Source organism: Symsagittifera roscoffensis, chromosome 4 (genome assembly GCF_963678635.1).
Source record: "Symsagittifera roscoffensis chromosome 4, txSymRosc1.1, whole genome shotgun sequence".
Taxonomy (NCBI): Eukaryota; Metazoa; Xenacoelomorpha; order Acoela; family Convolutidae; genus Symsagittifera; species Symsagittifera roscoffensis.
The window spans coordinates 15,473,632-15,501,059 of record NC_087065.1 but is presented as its reverse complement, the minus strand read 5'-3'; the positions used below and the strand labels follow the sequence as shown (position 1 = coordinate 15,501,059).

Genomic DNA, 27,428 nt, shown 5'->3' with positions numbered 1-27,428 from the left:
AATGGGGGTCGACCCAAGTCAATTGGTTTTGATTTTCTTTGTTAAGAAAAAAAAAATTTTGTTATTTTTGATTTTGCTTTCAGCCTATGCTAACTTGCTGAAGACAACTCTTTTTGGTAAATTGGAAGGTAGATTAGTTTTTGATTTTTGCAATTTTTCAAGGGGGATGAGTTTCAAGTTTACCTTTCTGTGGCCAAAATCTTGCTTCCCGCCACACTGCTTATTAAACCTAAATGATACAAACGAAACTGAATTGAGACAAACGCTTCAAGTTTTGTAGGAATTTTTTATTTTCAATGTTTTTCATGTAGTTTTTCATTAATGCCGTAGACGAAGACAGATTGTTTTGCAGGGAATATACCATAATCGTTAGCAAACTTTTCTCAAACAAAATAATTTGGTTGGTAGTGCATTAACAACCCAAAAAAAGGCATCTGAATTGATTGAGGGCAGCTTATTAGCTTTGCCCGAAAGCCTTCGACCATCTACGATAACTCGCCGGATGATATCAAGCAACTTGGGACGAGTTTTGGATCCCTGTAACGATATTGCCGAAGATTTTTCTCGAAAAACATGGGATTGAGATTTGGAATGAGATGTCGATTTTGGGGGCAAATACAGCGTACCAATTCCATTACTGGATGGATACCTTAGCTCTTTCGTCTTCTCTGGCTGTTTATTGGTACTTGGTCAACGAGAGCTTTCAGCAAGGCGATACATTGGAGATGACTCATAGAAAAATGAAATCAGTTCATCTGGACGAAGATTTGACTTTTCGGAATGCTTTGCTTCGATTTTGGGAAATCATATTCGCAATGTTGTTACTCAGTTCGCAGCTTATTTGTTTGAAACAACTACATCCGAAATCAGCCGAGAGATCCTGCAGAGTGTTTCACAGTGATTGAAGTGTACGACTAGGCTGACATAGTTTTTCCACAAAACACGAATCATTTGAATAAATACGAGGCAATTCTTAAATCTTGAGTTCATTTTTTTTAATTGCTCCATTGACATGGTTCAATTTTTGTTGATGCAACAGAAACGCGCATTTTCTAATTTGAAAAGAAAGGCCATGTAGTCAACAGCATTGGTTGTGCTTCGCAATTCATCTGCCCGTTCATCCACACTTGTGTTATCATCTAGTAACTTAGCGTATAATGATTTTTCTACTTTACTCAGCTTGTTAAAGAATATAAATCGGCACACCTGAATTTTTGTTCAACCTATTTAATAGTCGATTAGCCACTTTTGCCACCTTCTTCACAATCTCCCCTTTCCTCGCAATCAGCATCGACAATTTCACCTCATCCGTCTTTTTCTCACAAAACCGAATTTCAACTTCATCTGAAATATAAAAAGATTGATCAAAGATCAATGGGGCGCTAAAACTTTCAGTTTGAAAAAAAAGTGTTTTAATGCGATTTTTTGTTAAGAAAGGTTGAAAGATTTTTGAAGCTTCTTTTTCGGTTTGTAGTGGTTTAAGTAGTTTTGTTCCGGACATTTGCTCCGGAAGACGAAGAAAGATAAAACAACATTAAATTATATAAACAAAGCAGATCACAGACAAAAAACTAAATTAAAAGCATTCATCAGCCATCCAACTAATATTCTCAGCATCCACCCAAGATCATCTTTCCGACACTTCCAAAAACGATGTCTCAGGGGCTTCGTCCACCATCTCCAGCCGCCTGAGGACCACCCGACGCTCCCAGTTCACTTTGCCATCTTCACAATCTCTCCCTTCCCCGCAATCAGCCTCGGCAATTGCACCTCAGCCGCCCTTTTCTTACAACAATCGAATTTAATCTCCATATCAAATATGAAAAGACTGATCAAAGATCAACGGGTGGCTTAAGTTTCAGTATAAAAATAAATTGTTTTAAAGTAAAGAAAGGTTGAAATATTTTGAAAGCCTATTTTTAGGTTTTTAGTCGTACAAGTAATTTTGTTTCAGATGCTTGTTCCGAAAGACGACGAAAGATAAAAGAAAAAATATTTTATAAAAACAGATCAGTCAAAAACAAAATTTAAAAGCATTCGTCAGTCATCCAATTGCTATCCTCGTCATCATCCGAAATTTATTCTCCCGCACTTCCGATAACGATGTTTCCCATTCATCTCCTTTTTCATCGCAGGATCAGGGGCTGCATCCACCAAGTCCAGCCGCCTGAAGACCACCTGACACTCCCAGTTCTTTTTCGCCACCTTCTTCTCAATATCCACCTTCCTCGCAATCAGTCCGTATAATTTCACCCCATCAGCCTTTTTCTGACAAAAACCGAATTTCATCTCCATATGAATTGTGAAACGATTGATCAAAGATCAACGGGTTGCTAAAGTTTCAGAATAAAAATAAATTGTTTTAAAGCGATGTTTTGTAAAGAAAGGTTGAAATGTTTTAAAAGCGTATTTTTAGGTTTTAGTGGTACAAGTAATTTTGTTTCGGATGTTTGTTCCCAAAGACGACGAAAGTTAAAAGAAAAATTATTTTATATAAACAAAACAGATCACAGTCAAAAACAAAATTTAAAAACATTCGTCAGTCATCCAATTGCTATCCTCATCATCATCCGAAACTTATTCTCCCGACACTTCCGATAACGATGTTTCCCATTCATCTTCTTTTTCATCACAGGATCAGGGGCTGCATCCACCAAGTCCAGCCGCCTGGGGACCAGCCGACACTCCCAGTTCGTTTTTGCCACCTTGTTCCCAATCTCCACCTTTCCCGCAATCAGACCCATAATTTCCTCTCACCAGCTTTTTTCTTACAACAACCGAATTTCATCTCCATCTGAAATGTGAAAAGACTGATCAAAGATCAACGGGCACTTAAACTTTGTTTGAAAACCAAATGTTTTAAAGCAATTGTTTATTCAGAAAGATTGAAAGGTTTCTAAAGTTTCTTTTTCAGTTTTTAGTGGTACAAGTAATTTTGTTCCTGACATTTGCTCCGGAAGACTACGAAAAATAAAAAAAGCAATAAATTATATAAATAAAGCAGATCACAAACAAAACAAAAATTAAAAACTTTCTTCAGTCATCCAACTGCTATCCTCATCATCCTCCCAAACTCATGCTTCCGACACTTCCGAAAGCGATGTTTCCGGTTCATCTTGTTTTTCAGGGGCTGCGTCCAAAATCTCAAGCCGCTGAGGACCACCCGACATTCCCAGTTCATTTTCGCCACCTTCATCACAATCTCCCGCTTCCACGCTATCAGCCTCGTCAATTTCGTTCACCTCGCCCGCCTTTTTCTCACAACAACCGAATTTAATCTCCATATGAATTGTGAAACAATTGATCAAAGATCAACAGGGCGCTAAAATTATCAGTTTGAAAATAAAATGTTGTAAAGCGTCTTCTTGTTAAGAAAAGTTGAAAGGTTTTTTAAGCTTTTTTCTAGTTTTTAGTAATACAAGTAGTTTTGTTTCGCACCTTTGCTCCGGAAGACGACGAAAAATAAAACAAAAAACAAATTTGATAAACAAAGCAGATCACACACAAAAACAAAGTTTAAAAACTTTTATCAGTCATCAAAGTACCATTCTCAGCATCCCCCAGACTCATCCTTCTGATACTTCCAAAAATGTTGTTTTCGAATCATCTTGTGTTTCACCACAGGACCAGGGACTGCGTCCACCAACACTTACCGCCTGAAGACCACTCGACACTCCTCTCTCTCTCTCTCTCTCTCTCTCTCTCTCTCGGGTATTCACCCTGTTAGGGTCCCCCATGTCGCTTTCTACAGCTTCTGGTCATATGTCTCGCTAGGTTGGTTGCTGAGAACAATTTATTGCACAGTGAAATTCCTTTGTTGCCGGGACGTACTTGGTAGGGCTTGTTGTTCCTCGACATTTCTTTTCGTGATTCTTCAGGTTTGTTTTCGTTGGGAATTTGGCGTGGCATTTGATGCACGTATGTTCTGCGTTGTTCTCTCTGTGCATTCTTCTTATATGCACTGCCTGACCAGCTCTAGATTTGCAGACTTCCTCGCATTGGCTACATCCGAGATTGGCGCTTTCCTTTCTTTGGGAGCGTTCTATCATGCCTCCTTTCCATCCATTCTCTTGGGATTCCTCCCATCTTTCCAGATGTGTCATTCTGTTCTTTATAATCTTTTTCCATTGCTTTCTGTCTTTTGCCATCTCTTCGATATCTAGTTGGTCAATTCCTGCTTCGCACATCAATTTGATCCATTGTCTGGGAGTACAACGGTACTTCGCTCTCGGTTTTTCAGTTTCTTCTAACTTGCTTAACCAACCAAAAGTTACTTTCTTCACTCTTCTGTCGTCGGGCATACGTATCATATGTCCTAGGCGTTCCATACTCCGTTTTTCGATTTTACTTCTGACTGATTTTATTCTGAGTTCTTTCCTTACATTCCACCTGTTTTTGTGTTTTTGATCCATTTCCTTCAGCGGTGGTTGGGTTTTTGAACTCCAAAAATAACGGTAACATTGGTCTACTTTCCTTTGGTTTCTGTTTATTTCTGACACATTCCAGGTCCGTACTTGGCAGTTGTACAACATGGTGCTTTCTACTACTGCCTCAACTACACGCGCTTGCGTTCTTTTAGTTAACCTTGAGTTTTTGAGGCGTCTTTTGACCTTTGTCCAAGCTCCCATCCCGCGTTGTAATCGTACTCTTGTGTCTTCAGCTTCTCCCAGCCAAAGGCCCAAGAATCTGGTTCCTGCCGCACTGGTTTCACCAAGAGTTATGTTTTCCTCTTTAGATTCGTTTGTCTTCTCTTCGAAGAGGCCCATTACTCTTTTGGTGGTGTCTCTTGCGACATCCATACTTTCCTTATTACTCAAGATAGTAGTGTCGTCAGCGAACAAGGCGTATTTGAGGTCTATATGCTTCGCTTCAGCATTTTGTTTGTCTCTCCTTTGTGTCATGCAGGTGTTTCCAGGTACATAAGTGATTCTTATTCCATTGTCTTCCCTTTGTTTTTCTGCTGCTCTTATTGTGATCTGATGAAATATGTTGAAAAGCATTGGGGAAGAAGGACATCCCTCCCTCAATCCTCTTTGAGGTGTCCATTCGGAGCTAACTTCCTTATTACCTTTCACTTTGTAAGAAGTTACTTCGTGTAGGTCCTTTAATCGTCCTAGAAAATTTTCTTCGAACCCATAACTTTTCAGTATTTTCCACAATAGTGGTCGATTGATTCTTGGATAAACTTTTCTCAGATCTAATAGGCACTCTTGGTCTCTATTCAGACTTTGTGATTCGCATATCCTTCGGTTATCTTCCTGTAGTCTGACCATTATTTGGGTGGTGTCGGCCGTAGATCTGTGTTGTCTAAAACCATCGGTTATCATCTAGGGCGCCAAATTCCTCGCCCCAATCCCGGAGTCGTGTTGTTAAAATTCTAGCGAGAATTCAGCTCACCATGGATAACAGGCAAACACCGCGGAAATTATCGGGGTTGTTCTTCGCTCCTTTCTTGTGCAGTGAAATAATGAGTCCCACTTTGACTATATCATCCCAAAATTCCGCTGATGTAGTGAACATGGTTTGTATCACTTTTACTATTCTCTTTTGGAATTCTATTGGAGCTGACTTAAGGTAGATCATTCTGATGTCGTCCTCGCCCGGTGCTTTTTCCTTAACCTTCGCCCACTCTTCCATAATTTCAGTCCATTTTCTTCGCGTTTTTCTTGCACTTTCTGGAAGTGTTGCTTAAAAGTTTCCGCTGGGATTACTGTTGCTTTAGAATTAGGTACTGCGTAATGTCTAAGTCCTAGCTGCTTGAGGATGCTGTACATCTCCCCGATGTCTTGCCTACGCATAGCTTCCTCGCATTTGACTGAGAGAGCTTCCCACCATTCTGTTTCCCACTCTAAACTCTTTTCGTGCTGTTTTAAGCTCTTCCCTTGCATTGTGCCTTGCGCCTCGCTTGTTGCCTCGTTCCGTTTTTTGACTGCCCTTTAAATTGAACTCCCTTGCTCGGTCTTCATGGCCTACCATCCATTGACTGGTTTTGCTTCTTGTATCTTCTAACCCACAAGCCGCCTTGGCTGCCCTTTTCACGGTTTCTGCTAATTCTGCCCAAGAGGGTTCGTTTGAAAGGGAGGCCTTGCTTATGTGTTCCTGATACGCATCATGATGTTTCGGGCCATCTGTCTTCCCGTACCACCTTCATCGACTTTTGTAGCCTACAGGTTGTTTTAGGAGGTGCTCGGTTCGGCTATTGCCGGGCCGCTCCCTTCCCAAAAAGGGTCCTTGAAACGATTTCCTCGCGTAGTCGTTTCCTCTTCTCCTTCTTGAGGTGATGTTGCTTTTGTGGTATCGCTTTCCACCGCGCGTAGGTACAACATCTGGGAAGCAACACCCGACACTCCCAGTTCTTTTTCCCCACCTTCTTCCCAATATCCACCTTCCTCGCAATCAGTCCGTATAATTTCACCCCATCAGCCTTTTTCTGACAAAAACCGAATTTCATCTCCATATGAAATGTGAAACGATTGATCAAAGATCAACAGGGCGCTAAAAATATCAGTTTGAAATTAAAATGTAAAGCGACTTCTTGTTAAGAAAGGTTGAAAGTTTTTTAAGATTCTTTTTACGTTTGTAGGTGTACATGTATTTTTGTTCGGATATTTGTTCCGAAAGACGACGAAAGATAAAACAAACTATGAATTATATAAACAAAGCAGATCACACACATATTTCAATCAGTTATCTGAAAAACATATACATAAACGAAGTCGCGGGTTGATCCTTTCCATCAAATAATTATCGCGTTTTTGTCTTTGTTCATTGTCCTAGCTCATTAGCCACCGAGGTTCAGAACCCGAGTTATTGATGACAACTTGTTGATTTCTAGTTTTTTTTCTACTCGATTTGTAGATCTTCGATTTTGCAAATTTCACGAGTGGTAGGTTTTCCGACTAATGAGCTATGATTTATGTTAGCAAATCAGATTTAATTACAGTCATTTTTAGGTGAGTTTTTACAAATCGTGTCAAATTTTGTATCAGAACAACACGCGCTAAAACGCTTGACGAGTTCTTGAGCCGATGCGAAATCTAAATCTAATCAAGTGTTTCTGCGTGAGAAAGAAAAACGTTTGGCGAGTTTCAAGTAGAGCTAACTGGTCTTAAGCTAACGTTTCATGATCGTAACTATGAAAGAGCTCCCTTTTGACTAACGGTCAACAGGAACGAAAAAACAATCAGTTAGTTTTTCTAGTTCGTTTTCACAGAAAACTTTTTGTGTATTGTGTCCGGGTAAAACGCTGGAGAGTTGTTAGAGAATCAAATGTTGAGTCATGTGTAATTATTTTAATTATATTTCATAAATTTACAAATTCTAATTTGGAGGTGCTTCATGATTCTATATTTCAGTAAAAGTTATTGTTTTTGTTTTCCGTTCTTTTGTCGCCTTATTGTTTCCGGGATCCGTTAGTTTCACTGGTTTTCTTGTAATATAGTCAATTTAAATTTATGTGATGATTCTCTTATAGTCAGCTTTTAAGAAAAGAAGTACAGGTGTTCTCGTAATTTTTTGTGAGTTATCGATTATTACCAGGAAACAGCTAGCTTATCTAGTGGTGAACTGGAAAGTAGAATATAAAAGAGTGTAACAAGTTGCTGTTCGAGGAACACCGAATGTCTCACCAAGTACATTTTTCGATAATTTTGTTCAGTTGATTTTTCGTAGACGTAGTGTTTCTTGAAGTTGATATTAGCTCCAAAAAGCGTCCGGTAGAAACTTTTGGTTGCTCATCCTTAAATCCCTTGACTGAACAGGCAAAAATTTTCATTTTTCGCTCTAATTGAGTTTCAAAAAATTAAACGTTTTCCTGATTTACCTGAATAAAAAAATAACTGAAAATAGAGCTTCCCATTTTTCATTGAACTCTCGAATAATTTTTAAAAATTTTACAGCTCGATATTATAGGTATGATATGCTTAGACATAAAGATCCGGAATCCTGGCACATCCTAATTTTGAACAAATTGTTTTCAGATAGTAAAAATGTTGCGTTCACTTTTCCTTAGCATCCTTCTGTCATTTCTTTTTGTTACTCTTTTTAATGAAAACCAGTTTGTTGCGGCTTCCAAGCCTGGCGAGATGCCGTATAGACCCTTGGGCATTGGTCTTGAGTCAGCACCCTTCTACAAGCCGGATTCTTCTGGAATGTTTTCGTGCATCGATGGATCCAAGAAGATCCCTTTCGACCAAGTGAATGACGACTACTGTGACTGTGCTGACTCAAGTGATGAGCCAGGAACTGCTGCCTGTTCCGACGGTGAGAAGGAGTTAAAATTAAAAATTGCATCTAGCTGTCAATTTTGTTGAAGTTAGTCTTCTAATGACAGGTGTGTGACTTAAACTTGTACTCATATGGCTTAAATTAACCTAAATAATGATATCTGAAGGTTGGGCGTATTATGAAAGGGTTGTTTGTTGGGGCTTGATCTTTCAAGTCTCACGAAGTATGAGCCAAAAAAGATCAATGATGAGGGAAAGTTGTTCAGGCATTTTATGATTGGACTGTGGTTGGAAAATCAAAAACGACATTGGAATCCGCTTTTTGAAAATCGATGAATGCAATTTTAAATTGTGGACTAAAAAATCACCAACAGCAAGACAAAGAAATTTTTCAAGCACTACGCCTCCTCTTACAATTACGCCAAACAGAAATCCATGTCACCAGCCTGTAACTAATCGCTCTCCAAAAACAATGATTTATCCTGTGTAATTACCCCCACTTATAGCCAGTCCGCCTATCAAACTGTACTCCTCATGAAAACAGTCCCTCAACCAACCAAGCAAACTCTCTGTCAATCAAATACCTTAACATATTATAACGGCATTTCTGGGAAAGCATCTCAAATTGAAGCTTCAAGGTGTGAGTACCATATTCATATTGCGGTTTTGAAGCAACAAAGTTGAACCCGAACAATTTTACTCATTCGTTGGGTACTAACTATACCATTATCAGAAAAGATCGCTCGTCAGAGATAAGTAGACTCTTTATCACTCCACATAATTTGCTTCTCCACGGAGAAAATGAAAATGTGGAAGACGGATTTCTGGAGACACTATGTCACAAAAATCCCCTAATCAAAAGTTTCGACGTTCCTCGCAGAAGCTGTCTTAAGGATTATAAAGTATCAGTTGCAGCTATGTTTTCGGAATAAACCAGCAATATTTGGCGATGCTGTTGCACACCTTCCTGTTTTGTACTCTAAAGCCCCGAGGTCCAGAGAAGGGACAGCATTGGGACTAAAATTGTTGAACTACCATTCAATACACTAAATTACCATCAGCGAACGCGGCTTCTACTCGACCATAATTGATCAGCATAATCCCCAAACATTTTGTAGGCTTCATCGTGTATTTTACTAAATCTGTCGTGGCAAGCATTCAAAATTAAGCTGAGATTATCTAAAATAATTAAGAATTGTCCTCATCGGCGAAGGTATACCAATCGCTCCTCGCAAGCTTCCATTTAATCTCAAAAAGGAAGACAAGAATTTTTTTGCTAATGAAAATAAAGATCATTGCAGGTTGATGTAAACGTAACATAATTGATTTTCGTTCAAAATTACTTGCTGCAATACGTTGGCACATTCTCAGCGGCCATATACTTTTTTGAATGAAAAAATAACATCGACTTACGAGCCCAACTGTACTCAAGCTTAGCCTCGAAGGCGCATTAAGATTTATTTCCATCAACACTGAAATTTGCATCAAAGCATTAGGACTAGATGTACTAGTCTCTATGGTTCATCTCAAACATCGCACTATGCTATATTTTTTTGCGGTTCGATTTTTGTTATGACTACTAGTAGTGAGTTGAATCTCTCTCTGGGTATGTTTTTTATTTTAATTGGAACCAAACTGTAGTCAAAATGACCGATTTTTATACCATAAGAGCAAGTTTAGAGCGTTTTTTTTTCTCCTCACCCAATTTTTCTGCTAAATGTCGGGATTTTTTTTGCTACTTGTGCTGTAGCTCTCTTCTCTTGTTTTTTTTAAGTTCAATTCATTTTCGTTTGTTAAAAGGAGGGCAAGTTATGTTTTTCGATTACAGAAGTGCAAACGCTGTGTCAAAACGTGAGTGTTATCGAGTTGCGAAAATATACTGTTTTACTCAGAGTTTGCATTGTTTTGGGTTAGTATCGTGAAAAAACACTATTTATTTGAACATCAAGGAGTTGTTTTGATGGTCATATTTTCCTGTTCAGATTTAGTTTGCACAGAAAAAAAAAATGTTTTCCGAAAACAACAGGTAGCGAAAACTGCTAATTTAGGAGCCATTTGTTTTAAGCGGCAGTTTTTTTGTAATCGGGAGCTAAACTTTTTTCATTTTCTTACAGTTTTTCATTTTGCTTTGTATTTGAATCTTAACAACTTCCAGTTTCCTTCACACTTAGCTTAAAGGTAACTTTGTTGCTTTTGTATCCGAAGGAGGGATTCGAAACCCGGCCGGACCTTGTTTTTTTTCAGTATGGATGAAATTGAAAAAAAATTCCAGTAAAAAGGATTTGTCGGATTTTTGATTATCTGCTCAGTTTTGTCTGCTTAGTTGCCAAATTGCGGGTTTCTCTTGCGCGGTAGGTAAAAACCATTGTATCATAATCCCTGCAGTTTCAAGGAGTTTTTTTTTGTAAAATCAATTTTTTCCGCTCAATAGATTGTCGGCATTGTTTCCGCTTCGTAAGTTTTGTTCCGTTGCTAGTTTAAGTTTCAATTGTCTTCCATGTTTCTCTAGAATTCTTACTTGAAAGAAAAAACAGTTATATTGAAAACGTATGGGATTAGGTGTTTCAACATATTTATTTGACGCTTTGAAATTTCAGTTTCTCTCAATAACTCTTCTACCAATTTCCACAAATTTACTCCCTGAGATTTTGATTCCAATGAAAAGAATGGGTTTTGAAAAGCTCCCCTGCTTGAGCGGCTACGCCTAATTTTTTTGCACATGGCCCTCGAGATAGTCAAGTTTTTGGTTTTTTGACCGTTTTTTGAATCTTGACTTTTCTCAAAAACTAACTTTTCATTTCTGAAGCTGTGAGTTTATAGACCTAACGGGTAAAGTGAAGCTCCCCTGCATTAGCGGCACTCACAAAAATTTTTCCGCAGAAAAGTTATCTCCCTCGGAAAAGTCAAATTTTTAATATTTCGATCCGTTTTTAAGTTTTTTGAATTTTCGCGAAAACTACACTCCTTTATCTGAGATTTTGGGTTCAATCCAAAGAACAGGTTGTGAGAATCTTCATTGCATTTGCAACTACACAAAGTTTTCTTTAAAAAGTTTTTGGCCCTCGGAACTGTCAAAACTTCAATTTTTTGAATGTTTTCTGAAGAACTACCCGCACGAAAGTTTTTGGGTTCAATCGAAATTAGAGATTGCATGAATTTCTTCTGCGTCAGCGTCTACGCTCAAAATTTTTTATAAAGCATATTATAGTTGGAAATGTCTAATTTTTGATTTGTTGACCGTTCTCTAGTCTTTTTAAATAAACTATAATGCCAAATCTAATATCATAGGTTTTATCGAAACAAATGGTTGCTAAAAGTTTGCCTTTATAATTGGATCTGCCCATTTTTTTTAGATAAAAGTTGTGGGATTCAAAAAAAACAAAGTTTTGAAACTTTGATTGTTTTTTTGGAAATTTTTTGAGTTCACTCGAAAATTACCATGCCAGTTCTCAGGTTAAGAGTTCAATCGAGAAAACCAGTTCTTCTGTACTTTAGCAGCCACGAGCTGCTTTTTACAGAAAAAAGTTTTGGATTTCTGAATTTTTTTTTTTTAGAAACGCAGACCGTTGTTTAGAAACTTTTTGAATTTTCCTAAAAACTACCCTTCAAATGTGTGATGAAAAGTTCAATCGAAAGAACCGGTTGTGAGTTTTTTCTGCAGAAACTGCGACTCCTTAATGTTTTTTAGGAGAATGTTATGTCCTTGGGAAAATTCCGATATCTCAAACTTTCTTTCTTCTCACTTATTTTAGTAGAGAAACAACTAAGGTTTTGGCGAAGTCTAATTTTTGAAATAACGCCTTTCGTCCTACATCATTATTGCAAACTCAAAAAATATCTAACACGTACCTCCAGTTTTAGCTGGGCCCCTTCTTGTCTTTTATAGAGACTACGAGTATTTAAGTTCGCCTAGCTTTTTTTCATCTTTTTTCATTTTTTCGATCTATGTTTTTATGTTTGTGTTCTATCGCAAATGGCCGAAGCTCCGCTTCGCCTCTGTGTAAAGTTATGTGAATACTCTGCTTGTAACCAAATGATATAGATATATTGCTTTCAGATGTGAAACGAATTAGGAAAAGACAATTCAGTGAGTTGATTATAGATGTATTGAATGAATCAATCAATTTGTTGAAAACAAATTAAACGGCATCAAACAAAAAAAAGAATATTTTAGAAGACTCCTAATCAATGCGGTTTCTATTAAAACGTCTTTTAGAAAGTTTTTCTCTGAAATTTGGCGTTATAACTATTGTAACTGTTCTTTTATATGGATATGTAGCACTGTTCACAGCATTTGATATTCTTGGTTTTGTCAATTGTCTGATATTCTTTCGATGTGATGTAAAGAGTTCTTCGGATCTGGTTATCAACTCCCTTCCCCAGGGTACCTTGTCAAGAATTATTGTTACCCTAGTTTTGAATGATCTATTGGTTACGAATGGGTAAAATTTTCACATATATCTGCTCATTTTCCTTTCTCCGCATCTCTCAAACGTAAAATTTTGGTGTCATGGTTAAACAGTTAATTTATAAGATTATATATGTTTTGGCAATTGCGTTTTACTATCAAATTTATTACAATTGGTCTCAAGAGTTGTATTCATGAAAATTCTTTTGTGGGGACAAAAGAAAGAAGCCCGATTCTCGGATCTACATCGCCAGCCACAATTGATATACGGAGGGAGACTGTGTAACTAGATCCATTTCCTGTAAAACAGTTGTTGCTGTTCTGTTTTATGGTTTTGATTTTAGGGCGTTTTGTGTGTGCGAACCATGGATACATCCCAGTGACGATTCTGTCCTCTCGAGTGAACGACCACCTGTGCGACTGTTGTGACGGGAGTGACGAGTACAACAGTGGGAAGCAGTGTCCCAACACATGTGTGGAGGAGAGACAGAAACAGATGGAACAGTTCAAAGTGTTCAATGAAGGATACAGCAAGAGACAAGAGTTGATAAAACAGGCCAAAAAGGTGAGTAGTAGTTATTAGTTACTCATTGTTTGATCTTGACGCGACATGTTTCAACCAAAAAAAAAAATTAAAATCCATCTATCTATTGTCTATCTATATCTATCTATCTATCTATCTATCTATCTATCTATCTATCTATCTATCTATCTATCTATCTATCTGTCTTTTATATATTTAAATACGGGCTTCACTATCTCGCCATGTTTATGTTTTTCCAACGTATTCTTTTACGAAAGAATTTTTTCACGTGTAAGCTATATCGTGTATTGCAATGGCTCAGATTTTTTTTTCGATTTTTCAATTTGAATTTAAATACGAATTCAAATGCTTTTAGATTCCGAGATATGACGTTTTTTTGAGATATAAATTTTTTACGAAATTGGACTTTGACAACCCTATAGTTGGGTGCTGCCCGGATAGTCTCAGCATTTCGTTTCCAAGGTATGACCTTTTATTTGATATATTTTTTTAAAGATTTTTTCACAATAATTGTTTTAAAGCTTAACGGAATTTTTAACTCACAACCCTAAAATTGGATGATCTCATGGTACCTTCAAAGGTTGCATTCTTTCCCTCGAAAGTTGAGAGCTCAAATCAACTGAGTTTGCGAGATATGCCATTTTTTTTTAATTTTACAAAAACTTTTCTAAATACTTAATCTAAAAAAACTTGACAAAATTAAATTCTCAACACACTGGTTGGGTGCTTTCAAAAAGTCCCAGGAAGTTTATATCTGGACTCTAAACATGACTGCTCAACGAATTTCACTGTCCTGGTCATGACTTTTTATATTATTTTTCAAAATTGTTTAATTTCAAAGTACTTTTCAAATTGTTGACGAATTGGTGGGATGAAGTCAGGTTACTTCCAGCAGTTGTAGATGTGGCCTTCATCCTAATATTGTAGCTCAAATTGTTCAATTTTTCGAAAATGACTTTTTAAGACGTTTCAAAAATGGTCCTTAATATCTATTGATGCCAGCAAATGATATATGGCAGCGTACGGGCTCATGAAAAGAATGAACTAAGTTCAGCAAGAGTCTCATTCATAAATTCGGTGATTTTGGCATTGAAGTCGTTAAAAATGGAAAGTGCAGTTGTATGTTGTCTGCCGTTTTAGGATGTTGTTTCTAGAACCCCAGTAAAGAGATCTGAAAATACGAAGATCGGAACCCCAGTTCGACCATTTTATTTTGAAAAGAACCTGAAGTTGGAATTTATCGTTCAATTTTTGAAATCAAAAGCATTGTTGGATGCCGCCGTCTATTGTTACGGTTGCATTCGTTTCGTTGTTTTCTAATATATAAGTTTTTGAATCTGTTTAAAGCACCGGAGGTGCATTATATGCTAGTTACATCTAAAAGGAAAGTTACTTCGTGATATGCTGTTGCAAACTCAACTATCAGTCATTGATCATACCTGGTCTTGAGTCAGCGCTATCCGCTATCTAAGTTATCACCTTCATGCAGTGTGTTATTCGTCACTGCTTAATTGAATCAATGCCGTTGAACATGAAATTAAGGAGAGAAAAGTTAGCATTTCTGATTATAAGAAAACTTCAGAAGTCAATTGATAGCATTTCTGATCAACAATTACTAAGTTTCGGATATAAGATATAAAAGACTAGTAAATATTGTTGTTTTGTAATAGGACTTGGAAGAAAAGAAGAAGCAGTTGGAGGAGCTTGACAAAAAGCTGACTGCTGAGAGCGCCAAATTGGAAACTCTTCTCAAGGTCAAAGAAGAGGCAGAAGCTCCTGAGAGGGAAGCGAAAGATAAATACGACCAAATGATTAAAGAACTGAAAGAAAAACACGCAAATGAAGTCATGATTAAGAAATCGGAAGAAGCATTTAAGGAGATTGACTCGGATTCAAGTGGTGGTGTATCTTTTGAGGAACTGATTGCATGCACTTCTATAGATGGACCAAACCAATGTGGAGTATCGGAGACTGAAGTGAAAGAATGGTTCCCAATTGACCTAACCAGTTTGGACATTGATGGGTTCCGGGAGTTTATCTGGAAAGAAAAACTGGACAAACATTTCAAAACTGCTGCTGAAAAACAACAAGAAACTTTGGATGGTCAGAAAATCGAAGAAGAATCGCATAAAGACGAGTTTGATGATTCGAAAACTAATGAGGATGAAAATGAAGATGATTCTGATTACGATTTCCCAGAAGACCATCCGAAACATCCAGACAATGTAGCCAAATTGAAAGACCTCCCAAAAGATGTTGAGGTCCCGCCAATGAGCGACGAAGCTCAGAAGTTAATTGATGTCGCGAACGAAGCGCGTGCTAAATTTAAAGACCAAGAAAAAGTGAAGCAAGATTTAGAAAACCAGAAGAATGATATTGAAAGAGACGTTGAACTAGATGTTGGACCCGAGAAAGAGTTTTTGCATTTGGTCAAACAGTGCTTCGACTACAAGGAAAAAGAATATACTTACACATTCTGTGCGTTTGACCGAGGTGCTCAGAAGCCGAAAAGTGGAAGTGAGACTAATCTTGGTAGGTGGGGCGAATGGAGTGGACCGGCGCATAATAAGTACAGCCAGATGAAGTTAACCAGAGGTCAGCGGTGCTGGAATGGCCCGGACAGGTCTCTTACTATCAATTTCGAATGCGGTCAAGAGGATAAGATCTTAAGCACTTCTGAACCGAGTATGTGTGAATATGTGATGCAGTTTTCAACGCCAGCTGCATGCAACAAGCAATATGACTTCGATCATGAGCGAAGAGTCCACGAGGACCTGTAACTGTGGTTCATTACATAACTGAAACTGAGTGATTGATTTACGCGGATGATATTGCAATAGTTGGTGCGTGATTTTTTCGGACGTTTTGAAGAAAAAACCAATGAGCATCTAAATATAATTTAAGCAATATAAGCGAAATGCTTTCATTGACTCGATTCATTGACCTTGTGGCGCATCGGTAGTGATGGTGCCCAGCAATCATATGATTGCGGGTTCAAGTCGCACGCGCGTTGCAATTTACAAGGTGAGCTCTTGTAAGATAGCCATAGCTTAGTTAACCTTAAATAATTAACCTTCGGGTTAGGACTCTGGCTGGTTAAGTAAAAAAATAAAGCTTTGAGTTAATTGACTTGCAATTTCGCTTTTATTTCATAAGAAATTATATTTCTTTCTGGTTTCGCTCAGCTAGTTTTTTTTCTTATGATTTATTATCAGAACCGGAAGCAACAACTATCTTCTTATTTTTTGAGACAATTCTACGGTATCTGTTGCTGTGGCTTGATCTTTATAGAGTCCGTCTAAAACATTTGAAAAGTGTAGTTTTTATCTGAAAATACAACATTGTGCCAACTATTGTTGCATAAATCACCAATTCGAATGGCTAAAATTACACAGGTTTTATGTGATGGGAGTATTCTGTTTGATGTTTTATCAACTATATTTCATTTCTGTATGTTAATTTGAATATAACCTAATAAAGTGTCCATAATAATTGCTTTGGGGAATGAGAAAGAGATGAACTTAATCGGATCTTTATAGCAAAGTAGAAGAAAAGAAGAGTAATCCAAGAAAATAACCACAAGTCCAGATTTATAGATGATAAAATTATCGGTAAGAAACTCTCAAAGGACAACCAATTAATCTCCAGGAGTTTTTGCTTGTTATTGGCTTGGATGTTGGTGTTTTCTTTTGAGTCGCCCTCTCGTCAGTATCAAGCGGTTTTTTCTGAAGTAGGTTGACATATATCATGCGTTACGGAGCATTAAAGATTCCAGTGAAGGCAGTTCTGAGAAGTGCAACTAGCAAACACAAGTTTGCAAATTTCTCGAAAAGTACAGTGTGCGCTGAATTAAAGAAATTGACTTAAGCAAAACACTGCTCGTTACAATCAAATGTTTTTTCTTTTTGTTTTTAACTGCTATATCGAAAACTGGGAAATATTTATGGCATAGTGTAATTCCGCAAGATTGCATCTTTTTCCGGGGAGCGTTGGTGAAATGGTTACGTCTCCGCCTCTCAATCCAAAGGTCGTATGTTCGAGGTCCACCATGATCCGTTCTCGTTACTTGAGGGTGAGACAACATTATGCAGCCCAGAAAAATAACCAAAAACATTGTGAAAATTTTCTGATAATTACAGCAGCAAGTTATCTCGGGCTCGATTTTGAAATGCTCTCTAAAATCTACTATGGCTAAGACTCTCTGTGCTATTGGTGGTAAACCAACAAACAGCCATATATATATGCCGAAAGTGAGATTACCATTCCAACAAACCAAAAATTAGTAATGTTATGCAACATAACAACAGATTGTCTCTGTTGTTATGCAATTAATACGAAATTCTAATGTAAATAAAGTTATTTTGATGTAGTTGCGGCTTCAAGATATGGAGTTTTGTTGAGCATCAGCCGTGCTGCTCTTATTAAATTGCAGCTCATTAATCAGTTAAAGTGTAATTCATATTTTTATACTTCAGTCTTTTCGTACTTCCAATTGCATAACTGGAAAATCTTAAACAACCAGTTTATTCATACGTTTTGAATAATGTATATCAGTTAAGTCATGAAAAAACTAACAAACTCTCGAATAGAGGAAAACTTCACTGCTAATGAAGTTTCGATTTCACTAATAACCGGATCAAATCTCATTTTCCGGCCATTTCTTCCCTGGCAGTCAAAATAATTTCCAGTGACAATTATGACCTAAAATGGTCACATTTTAAGCCAATCATTTGAGTACAGCTATCTGATGAACTGATTTGGACTGTTATCAGAACTTTCTTCCAAGTTTCTGGGTCTTCGCAATTGAAAAAATCATTTTCACTATGTAAACAGCCACAACTTCATATTCTCCAAGCAGAGAATCGGAATATTATCTTTTTCTTGTTCCTTATTACACAAGTGGAGGCGTGCTATAAAAACTGGTCTCAAACTGAACCACAGTCGCAATTTCTTGCACTGCTTCTTTGGACGGCATAATTCAGCTGCCTGCATTAGTTACGAAATAATTACATGCTTAACTAAGCGCTGTGATAATTAACGGGTAATTTAAAATAAGTGTTCCGCAAATATTTTCAGTTGTTTCAATAAGTACCCTTTCACTTAAAAACAGAGGGTCTTATGCACTTAACGGCCCCAAATCCTTATTTCTACGTCTTTTTACAATTTTATTAAAATTGAAGTTGATTGGCTAATTAGGCAATTCAATCAAAAATCCCAGCAGATAAAATTGTTGGCCGAGATAACCAAAACTATAAAAAGTTTATTCTACTGAAACCATTTTTCTGGATTTTTTTGTCTGGACAAACTTTCCCAAGGTACTTGAAAATAATGTTATTATTAGACAAAAATTTACAATTTGGTGCTCGCGGCTAATGTTTTTATCTGCTGGAAGTTTTGGTTGAATTGTCTGACTATAACGCTTGAATTTTATTGGCCAATATTAGGCAATTCATTCGACCGCATGAATTTTAGCTCAAGAAATATAAATATTGATTTTAGGCCGTCTTGTGCATAAGACCCAAAACAGGCCCCAAAATCGACTAAAGTTTAATCTATTAAATCCTGTTTTGAAAAAAGAAACACTTACTCCAGGTTTGGTCGCTGTTACTAGCTTCTACCAGTTGTCATTTTTGACGTTCGATTGTCTGCTCGAAATTAGAGAATTCAAAGTTTTTTCCTGCGAGCCCGGTTGACCAAAAATGCTAATAATTCAATTATTACTTTTGGTAAAATGCTACTCATACTTTTTTCATGCAATTCCATAAGTACAGAAAGTTTTATGAAAGGTCTATGATTAGTGCTTTTTCATCTATGGAAGTTGTATGACTAGCATTTTCCCATAAATTAAAAACATTGATTTTTGAAAAAAAAATTATTTCTCAAAGTTTTGGGGTGTTCGTGAACGAACACAAGTGAAAAAAACCATTATTTACTCAAAACTAGAGTCACCAAAGGTTTGATCGTCCTGCATTCAGAATGCATTGGAAACGACCTGAATGATATAAGAGTTATCTTACACAAACCATATACTGAAAGCGTCAAAGTTTTAAATTTTGGCATAAATTTGATCATTTTTGAAATGTGAATTTTTAAATTATCAGACACTGATCAAGGCATACATAAACATGTCATACAAAAGAAATAAGAGTTTATAGCCTGTTTGAAAAAATGTATCCAGAGATACGGAAAAAATCCAACTTTTGTGTATCCAGGACTCCGTTATGCATACAAAAATTAAATTTTGCATGCAAAATTTTTTTTTTGGAAATTGTCTTATTGATTACAAAATTCAATTCGCGGTTAAAAAAACTGAAACATTTTTGGGGCAATTTTAAAAAAATTTTTGTTGTCGCCATCAAGAAAAATGCTAGTCATACAATTTTCATCAATGGAAATTGTATGATTAGCGTTTTTTTGACAAAATGTATTCTTTTTTATTTAGTACGATACGCTGACTTTTATGCCAAAACAAGAAAAAAGTTCTTTGAAAATTCGATGACTTCATTTAAGCAAAATGTATGAAATTTGTATGATTGGAGTTTGTATAGAATTATTTTTTGGAATAGTATGATAAGCAATTTTGGCCTATGGAAATCAGCCTGGGAGGCCTAAAATTTGCGCGGCCACACTTCGTAGTTTCAAAATATATATAGATCCTATGGTAAAAAAGTATATTGAATCTCAAATAGGGACTATAGGAGAAAAAAACGTTCGGATTTCAGTATTGATAAAGCCAATGTGTTTCTATTTATACAGTCAATACCGACCACAGTTGTTTTTAGAAATCGAAGCAAATACGAAGCATATGTTGAATAGATTTCAATAAGAGTCCACAGGTCCATTTTTTTGGAAGAATATAATTCTGATTTCAAAATCCATGGATTTTAAATATTTTGTTATGGTTGTTTTGTCAAAAAAAATTTGTTATGGTTGAAATATAAAAAGTAAAAATAAATTTTGTTGAAATAAAACCCGAAGAGTTCGTTTTCTTTCCTGATCAAACATTTTTGCTTATGGTTGGCTTCAGAAATTTTCGCAGAAAAAATATTTTTTTTTTACAAGATGTTTGTCAACTTAGAACTTAGTTTTGCTGATAACTTGAAAATTTGTTTTTCCGACCTCCCCAGTGCTTACTATTACCAGTTAGTAATTCTAAACTTCGGATTGAGTCAAAATAATTTCAAATATTTCATTTCACATGCGAGAGTTAATGACTCGTAATCGGGAACTAGACTTTTTTGCGTAAACAACTTTTCTTGCCCATTTCTGCTTCATATCTGCTGACATGCTCAATTTCTTTAAACTTCCAATGAAACTACTTCTTAATCCAGCTGAGGTAATTTTTGATTTTTTTCTAATTAAATGTATTGAAAAAAAAATAGGATTTTTTGTGGATTTCGTCCTACTTTCTGTCGGCTGATTTTCCGTTTTTCTTTTTCAAATGAATCTATTATATATTTAAATGCGAGCTTCACTATCTCGCCATGTTTAAGCTTTTTCAACGTATTATTTTTGCGTGTTTAAGCTATATCGTATATTGCAATGGTTAAAAAAATTTTTTTTGATGTTCCAATTTGGTTTTAGTGGTTATTTCACCGAGTTTAAATTAAGCAGCCCTATTTCAAATTAGGGGTTGCGAGTTTGGCTTCCAATTTTGAATGCCCGTATTGTTTTAGTTAACGAGATAAGACGATTTTTAAGAAGGAGTTACAAATCTTGCCTACAAATATGACTGTTCCGATCCTTGTAGTTTTCGAGATATGACGTTTTCTGTGATTTTTTCAAAAAATTTTCAGAAAACTTACATCAATTTTTTCCCAACCCTGTAGTTGGGTCCTGTCAGAGTAACCTCAAAAATTGCGAATCTTGCCTCCAAATATGACTGCTCAAATCCTTGTAGTTTTCGAGATATGATGTTTTTTGTAATTTTTTCAAAAAATGTTCAGAAAATTTTAATTTATTAATTCTCAAAAATTTGAAATTCCCAACCTTTTAGTTGGAAGATATCAGAGTACTGTAAGGAGTTACAAATCTTGCCTCCAAATATGACTGTTCCAATCCTTGTAGTTTTCGAGAAATGACGTTTTTTGTGATTTTTTCAAAAAATTTTCAGAAAACTTTTAACATTTTTTTTCTCAAAATCTGAAATTCCCAACCCACTAGTTAGGTCCTGTTAGAGTACTCTCAAAGATTGCGAATCTTGCCTCCAAGTATGACTGCTCAATTTTTGTAGTTTTGAGATATGACGTTTTTTGTGATTTTTTCAAAAATTTTCAGAAAACTTTAATTATTATTATTCTTTAAAAATCTGAAATTCCCAACCCAGTAGTTAGGTCCTGTTAGAGTACTCACAAAGATTGCGAATCTTGCCTCTACCAACTTGAAACTTGAAAATTTGAAACTACTATTTTGATGAAGATACAACCTTATTGTCAGCGTACACCCAGGCGTCTCAAATCTTGCTTCTTAATATGATTGCTTAAATCCTTTTAGTTTCCGAGATAAGACTTTTTTCATTTTTTTTCGGGAAATTTAGGTTTAAAAAAATTCACAAATTGTTTGATTCCTAACCCTATAGTAGGGTGCTCTCAGGGACTCTTAGTGGTTGCAAGTCTGGCCTACAAATATCTCCAGAGGCCCATTAAGTTTTCCAGATGACACTTTTCAAATGGGAATTAAAAAATATAAAAGTTCGAAATTACCAACCCTGTAATTGAGTGCAGTCAGAGTACACTTAAGGTTTGCAGATGTTGCTTCCAATATATGCGGTTTTTCATGAGTTGTCGAAAAATTTCGAAGCACCGAAGCTGCGTTAAACGCTAGTTTTATTTTATCTGATACGCTTTTCAAGTAGTTTTTTTAAAGCTTAATTTTTCATTCGAACAACTCCTGGTTGCTACAAACAGGTTTTATAAAAATATATAAGAGAGTTGTTTTCTTAAACTTTTTTTGAGATGATTTGGAAAACTTCTTTTTTTTCTCAAAAATTATAGTTTTTCTCAAAAACCACGTTACTAGCATTCGAAAAAGTGGTTCTAATAGAACGAGCGCCTACTCACTTGTCTGCCTGCATATCCCAGTCTTTTACAGCTTTATTTCACTTTCTTTAGCATTCGAAAAATGGTGAGAAAGGACTTTTTGATCCACTTTTTGGATTTTTTTTCGCGATAGTTTTACACCCAAATCGGAGACTTTGGGTTCAATCAAAAGTATGGGTTGTGTGAAACTCTTCTGCATGAGCATCTACGCCAAATTTTTTTTTCTTAAAGACATGGCACTCAGAACAGTCAATTTTGATTTTTTGACTTTGTTTTGTAGCTTTGACTTATCGCAAAAACTACTCTCCCAAATCAGAAATTTTGGGTTCAATCGAAAAAAGTTTTGGAAAACTCCACTGCATATGTGGCTATTTTGACCGTTTTATGAAACCTACGGTGCCAATTCACAGGTTAATCGTGCAGTCGAACAAACAGATTATGGTTTTTTTTTTACTGTATAAGCCAGTTACGTCCTATTCTTCTATAAAAAAATTGTAACACTCGGAAAAGTCAAATTGCATAAAAGTTGTGGCTTTTTTGGAATCTTTTTGACTTCTTGAAAATTACTCTACCACATAAGAGAAAAAAGGTTAAATCGATCATATTGTTCGTAGAAATTTTCCCCGCAAAAGCGTCAACTATTTACTTTGAGTAAAAAAGTGTTTTTTGTAATTGTCACATTTTGAACTTTTCGCAGTTTTTCAGACTTTTATCAAATTTTTCATTCTTCTCGAAAACTACCCGGATAAATCTTAGACTTTGAGTTCACATTAGAAAAAACAAGTTGTGTTTATCTATTCGGTATAAATCGATTCAGAACCACAAGTTTGATCAAATGGACATGTTGCGGGAAAAGTCCACTAACATGCCGAATTTCATTTTGAGCTCATTTGTAAGTATGAGTAATAGGTGTCTCTTTTTTACCTATTAGCTAAATAGGGGGAAGGAATTATAGCGTAGGGTCCGTTTTTTATGCCAGTTTTAACTACCTCAAGAAAATCTCGGATGGGGCAAGAGTAAAATTATTTTAAAGCGCTGTCAATCATAATTCGTCATCATTTAAGTCTACTAGTTTCAACGCTGCGTTTTAACGTTATTTTTATCGGCTGTTTCTAGCTTTTTTTACCTGTTTCGACTGCTTTTTTAGAAAAACATAACCGGAAAGTCAGACAACTTAAATTAAAAAATAAATGCGCTTCGATTTTTTCAGCCTATGCAAAAGTAAATGTACAGAAATGGGTCAAACGAAGGACGATCATAAACGCATTTCCGAACACTAAGCGTTATTCAGTCGAACAGCACCCAGTTTTTGTTTTTGAAGGGTCCCAGTGTCATCTGCCTCAAGGCTGGACGGCTGCGGCAAAATCGATGACATCTCTCTCTTCCCCTCGAAAAAAAGCCCAAGGTTGAATGATGGGAGCTGGGCCGGGGGCAAATGAAGAAGCGATAACATCGATACAACTGCTGAACCGTCTTTTTTTTGTATCTGTAATTTTGTTTGAAACCTTTTTGAAATATTGTTACAGAAAGTACATTTAAGTGCGCATAAAATATCCCGGTATTCGAACCAGGGCCATAAAAAATTCGGGAGCTTGGTTTAGCCGTTACACTAGCCAGGCTTCAAAGAATTTATTAGCCAAAATCACGTTGAATATTATATAAAAGACTGGTTTAAAAATGGCAAACTACCAAGCATATCATAATTGTTTTCAGTCAGAGTTGTGATTTCATTTCAAGTTGGACAATAAATTTACAAAGAAAAAAATCATTGTCGTCAAATCTTTGTCGCTAAAAAACTCACCAAAGATATACGGCAACCAGGCGTCCATATTTTTTATGGCTTCTAAGTTTGTTGTCTGCTTGACCCCACGTTGATTGTATTGACCCCACGTTGTTTTTTTTTTACGGCTTCTAAGTTTCTTGTCTGCTTGACCCCACGTTGATTGTATTGATATGAACGCCATTGATTGGCTCCTTTGATTTTTTGACTCCACAAATTGATTTATGCTATTAAATTTACAGGCTGTGGTCTCTTTAGTGGCAATTAAGACAGCCAACCACCGACCAAGTTTCTGTTCCTGGTCAAATTTGTCGAAGAAAAACTTCCCACAAAGTTGCGATCACTTCAATTTTTCACGAACTATCTAAGCATCCCAATTTTTCTTCGGATACGTACTACCGAAAAAATCAGCTTTGATCATACTACCGTTAGAACTGATTTATCTATTTGAATTTTTTTCCGGGTCCGAAAAAATTGTAATTGCAATTAGCAGGATTATTTCTTGCCCAAAAATTTGTTTCAGAATACGACAGTAAATTATAGAACAAACTTTGATATTCCGTTTTTGCCACGCGACAAACAGGCTCTTGCAAAAATGTTCATATTACAATTTCTTGATTATAGTCTGGATAGATAATTTCGAATCTCCAAAAACTTCGGTTTTTGTTCTCAAAATTGGAAATGGGAAGGAACTTCGTATTCGGGTGTTTTATTTTCTTCGATTTTAATTAATTTCTACGTAAAATCTGGTAACCCAAATAATCATCGTATTAGGTCGAGTGATATATCATATTAAAACTCTTTCAGTCGTGATGCGAATGGAATTAAGAACTTCACAAAAATTTTTCCGAGTGTTGAAAAAAACTGGTTTGCACTTTTTGAGATTTAGTCTGCTTTTGAGCGAATAACTTGAAAATTGTATATTTAGGCGCGGAAAATTTGATTTTTTTAACTCAGATTTACATACTAAAAACGTTACTTGTTTTATATGGTTAGAAAAATTTTACTATAAAAGTTTTGGTGATAAAAAAGTTGCCTGTTTTTTTACCAAATAAGGTTTTTTGTAGCAGATGAAAAATAAACACAATATTTCTTATGATTTTTTGATTTTTCGGGTGAAAACTTAATCTGGGCTGCGTCATAGACACAAAATAATGATTTTTTTTGGAAAAGTTTAGTTGCGCACAGAAGTGAGTTTGCAATCAAAAAAGAAAAAAAAGTACCTCAAAACTATTTTCTTATGGAAAAAATGCAGATCATAAAGTTTTCATATATTGTATGATGAACATTTTTTGAATTCAAAATTGCTCTCATGCTATCAAAACTACCAACAGTTTGTATTTTTTGAGTTTTAAATCAATTTAAGATAAACTTTCGAAAAAACTCAATTGAACAACTGCTTTTCATACAATTTTCTTCTTTGAAAGTTGTATGAAAAGCATTCGCTCCATAGACTCCATGTAATAAAATGTATGACAAGCAATTTTCTTGTTTGTACATCAACTCGGGTATCCAAGTACTTGAAAGAGAACCGGCTGAAATCAGAAATGAACCGTCTGATGATCGTGCTAAGACTTTTTAAAATTCTTGTTTTGTTAGTTTTTGTAATTTTCAATAGTATTTATGAGAAAATGAATGAAAAACTTATGCAGAATGTCAATATGTGTATTACTGATAAGAATGGGCAGGATTTAAAGTTTTCTATTTCTGATTTAAACAAGGTTGCTCGTATCAGGGTGAACCCCTGAATGTTATGAAGGCCATTGAACGCCAGAAACTGAACAAATCGAAACATGCTTATGCATTCGATGACTTAACATATAGTTTAGTATACTTTTGTTAGTTTTATGTTCTACGCTATATTCAAAACAGTGTGTTAAATTTTGCGTCTAGTAAGTAATTATTGAAAAGACCAAGTTATCTGCCTCAATTCAATTTAGAAAGATTTAGATCATATTAAAACTCTTTCAGTCGTGATGCGAACGGCATTAAGAACTTCTCAAAAATTTTTCATTGTGTTGAAAAAAACTGGTTTGCACTTTTCAGATGTAGTCTGCTTTTGAGCGAATAACTTGAAAATTGTATATTTAGGCGCAGAAAATTTGATTTTTTTAACTCAGATTTACATACTAAAAACGTTACTTGTTTTATATGGTTAGAAAATTTTTCTATAAAAGTTTTGGTGATAAAAAAGTGGCCTGTTTTTTTTTACCAAATAAGGTTTTTTGTAGCAGATAAAAAATAAACACAATATTTCTTATGATTTTTTGATTTTTGGGTGAAAACTCAATCTGGGCTGCGTCATAGACACAAAATAATGATTTTTTCTTTGGAAAAGTTTAGTTGCGCACAGAAGTGAGTTTGCAATCAAAAAAGGAAAAAAAGTACCTCAAAACTATTTTCTTATGGAAAAAATGCATATCATAAAGTTGACATATATTGTATGATGAACATTTTTTGAAGCCAAAATTGCTCTCATGCTACCAAAACTACCAAAAATTTGTATTTTTTGAGTTTTAAATCAATTAAAGATAAACTTTCGAAAAAACTCAATTGAACAACTGCTTTTCATACAATTTTCTTCTTTGAAAGTTGTATGAAAAGCATTCGCTCCATAGACTCCATGTAATAAAATGTATGACAAGCAATTTTCTTGTTTGTACATCAACTCGGGTATCTAAGTACTTGAAAAAGAACCGGCTGAAATCAGAAATGAACCGTCTGATGATCGTTCTAAGACTTTTTAAAAGTCTTGTTTTGTTAGTTTTTGTAGTTTTCAATAGTATTTACGAGAAAATGAATGAAAAACTTATGCAGAATGTCAATATGTGTGTTACTGGTAAGAATTGGCAGGATTTAGTGTTTTCTATTTCTGATTTAAACAAGGTTGCTCGTATCAGGGTGAACCCCTGAATGTTATGAAGGCCATTGAACGCCAGAAACTGAACAAATCGAAACATGCTTATACATTCGATGACTTAACATATAGTTTAGTATACTTTTGTTAGTTTTATGTTCTACGCTATATTCAGAACAGTGTGTTAAATTTTGCGTCTGGTAAGTATTTATTAAAAAAACCAAGTTATCTGCCTCAATTCAATTTAGAAAGATTTAGCTTGGCACTTACGCTTTGATAGGGTTAAGTTAATTTTATAGCGAGTTAATTATTTTATCCCATATTGTCAATTTTCAACCTCCATAATTTTGCAAAAGGAACTATCACAGGCAAGATGTCGTTTTGTTTTTTAGCCTGGGATATCATTGGTTTTCAGAACTATATGAAAGGTTTCGTCAAAAATGGCCAGTTATACTGGCGAAATGTGTCTGGATAAAATAAACCCCACTCTGAGCACAAATTTTTCCGTCACTTTATTCGATATTCGAGACAATTATTTTTTGTTATAATTCCTAAATTAGTAGTTTTTTTTAGATA

General features: G+C 35.7%; 1 protein-coding gene across 1 annotated transcript; it reads left to right on the top strand.

Moving 5' to 3' along the window:
* Positions 1-7,983: 7,983 nt before the first annotated feature.
* On the top strand, positions 7,984-16,709 carry LOC134845165 (glucosidase 2 subunit beta-like). Its single transcript, XM_063862048.1, has 3 exons — positions 7,984-8,262; positions 12,978-13,198; positions 14,848-16,709. Exons 1-3 carry the CDS (start codon positions 7,989-7,991, stop codon positions 15,955-15,957), a joined length of 1,605 nt encoding a protein of 534 aa, XP_063718118.1. The 5' UTR covers positions 7,984-7,988; the 3' UTR covers positions 15,958-16,709.
* The last annotated feature ends 10,719 nt before the right edge of the window (positions 16,710-27,428 follow it).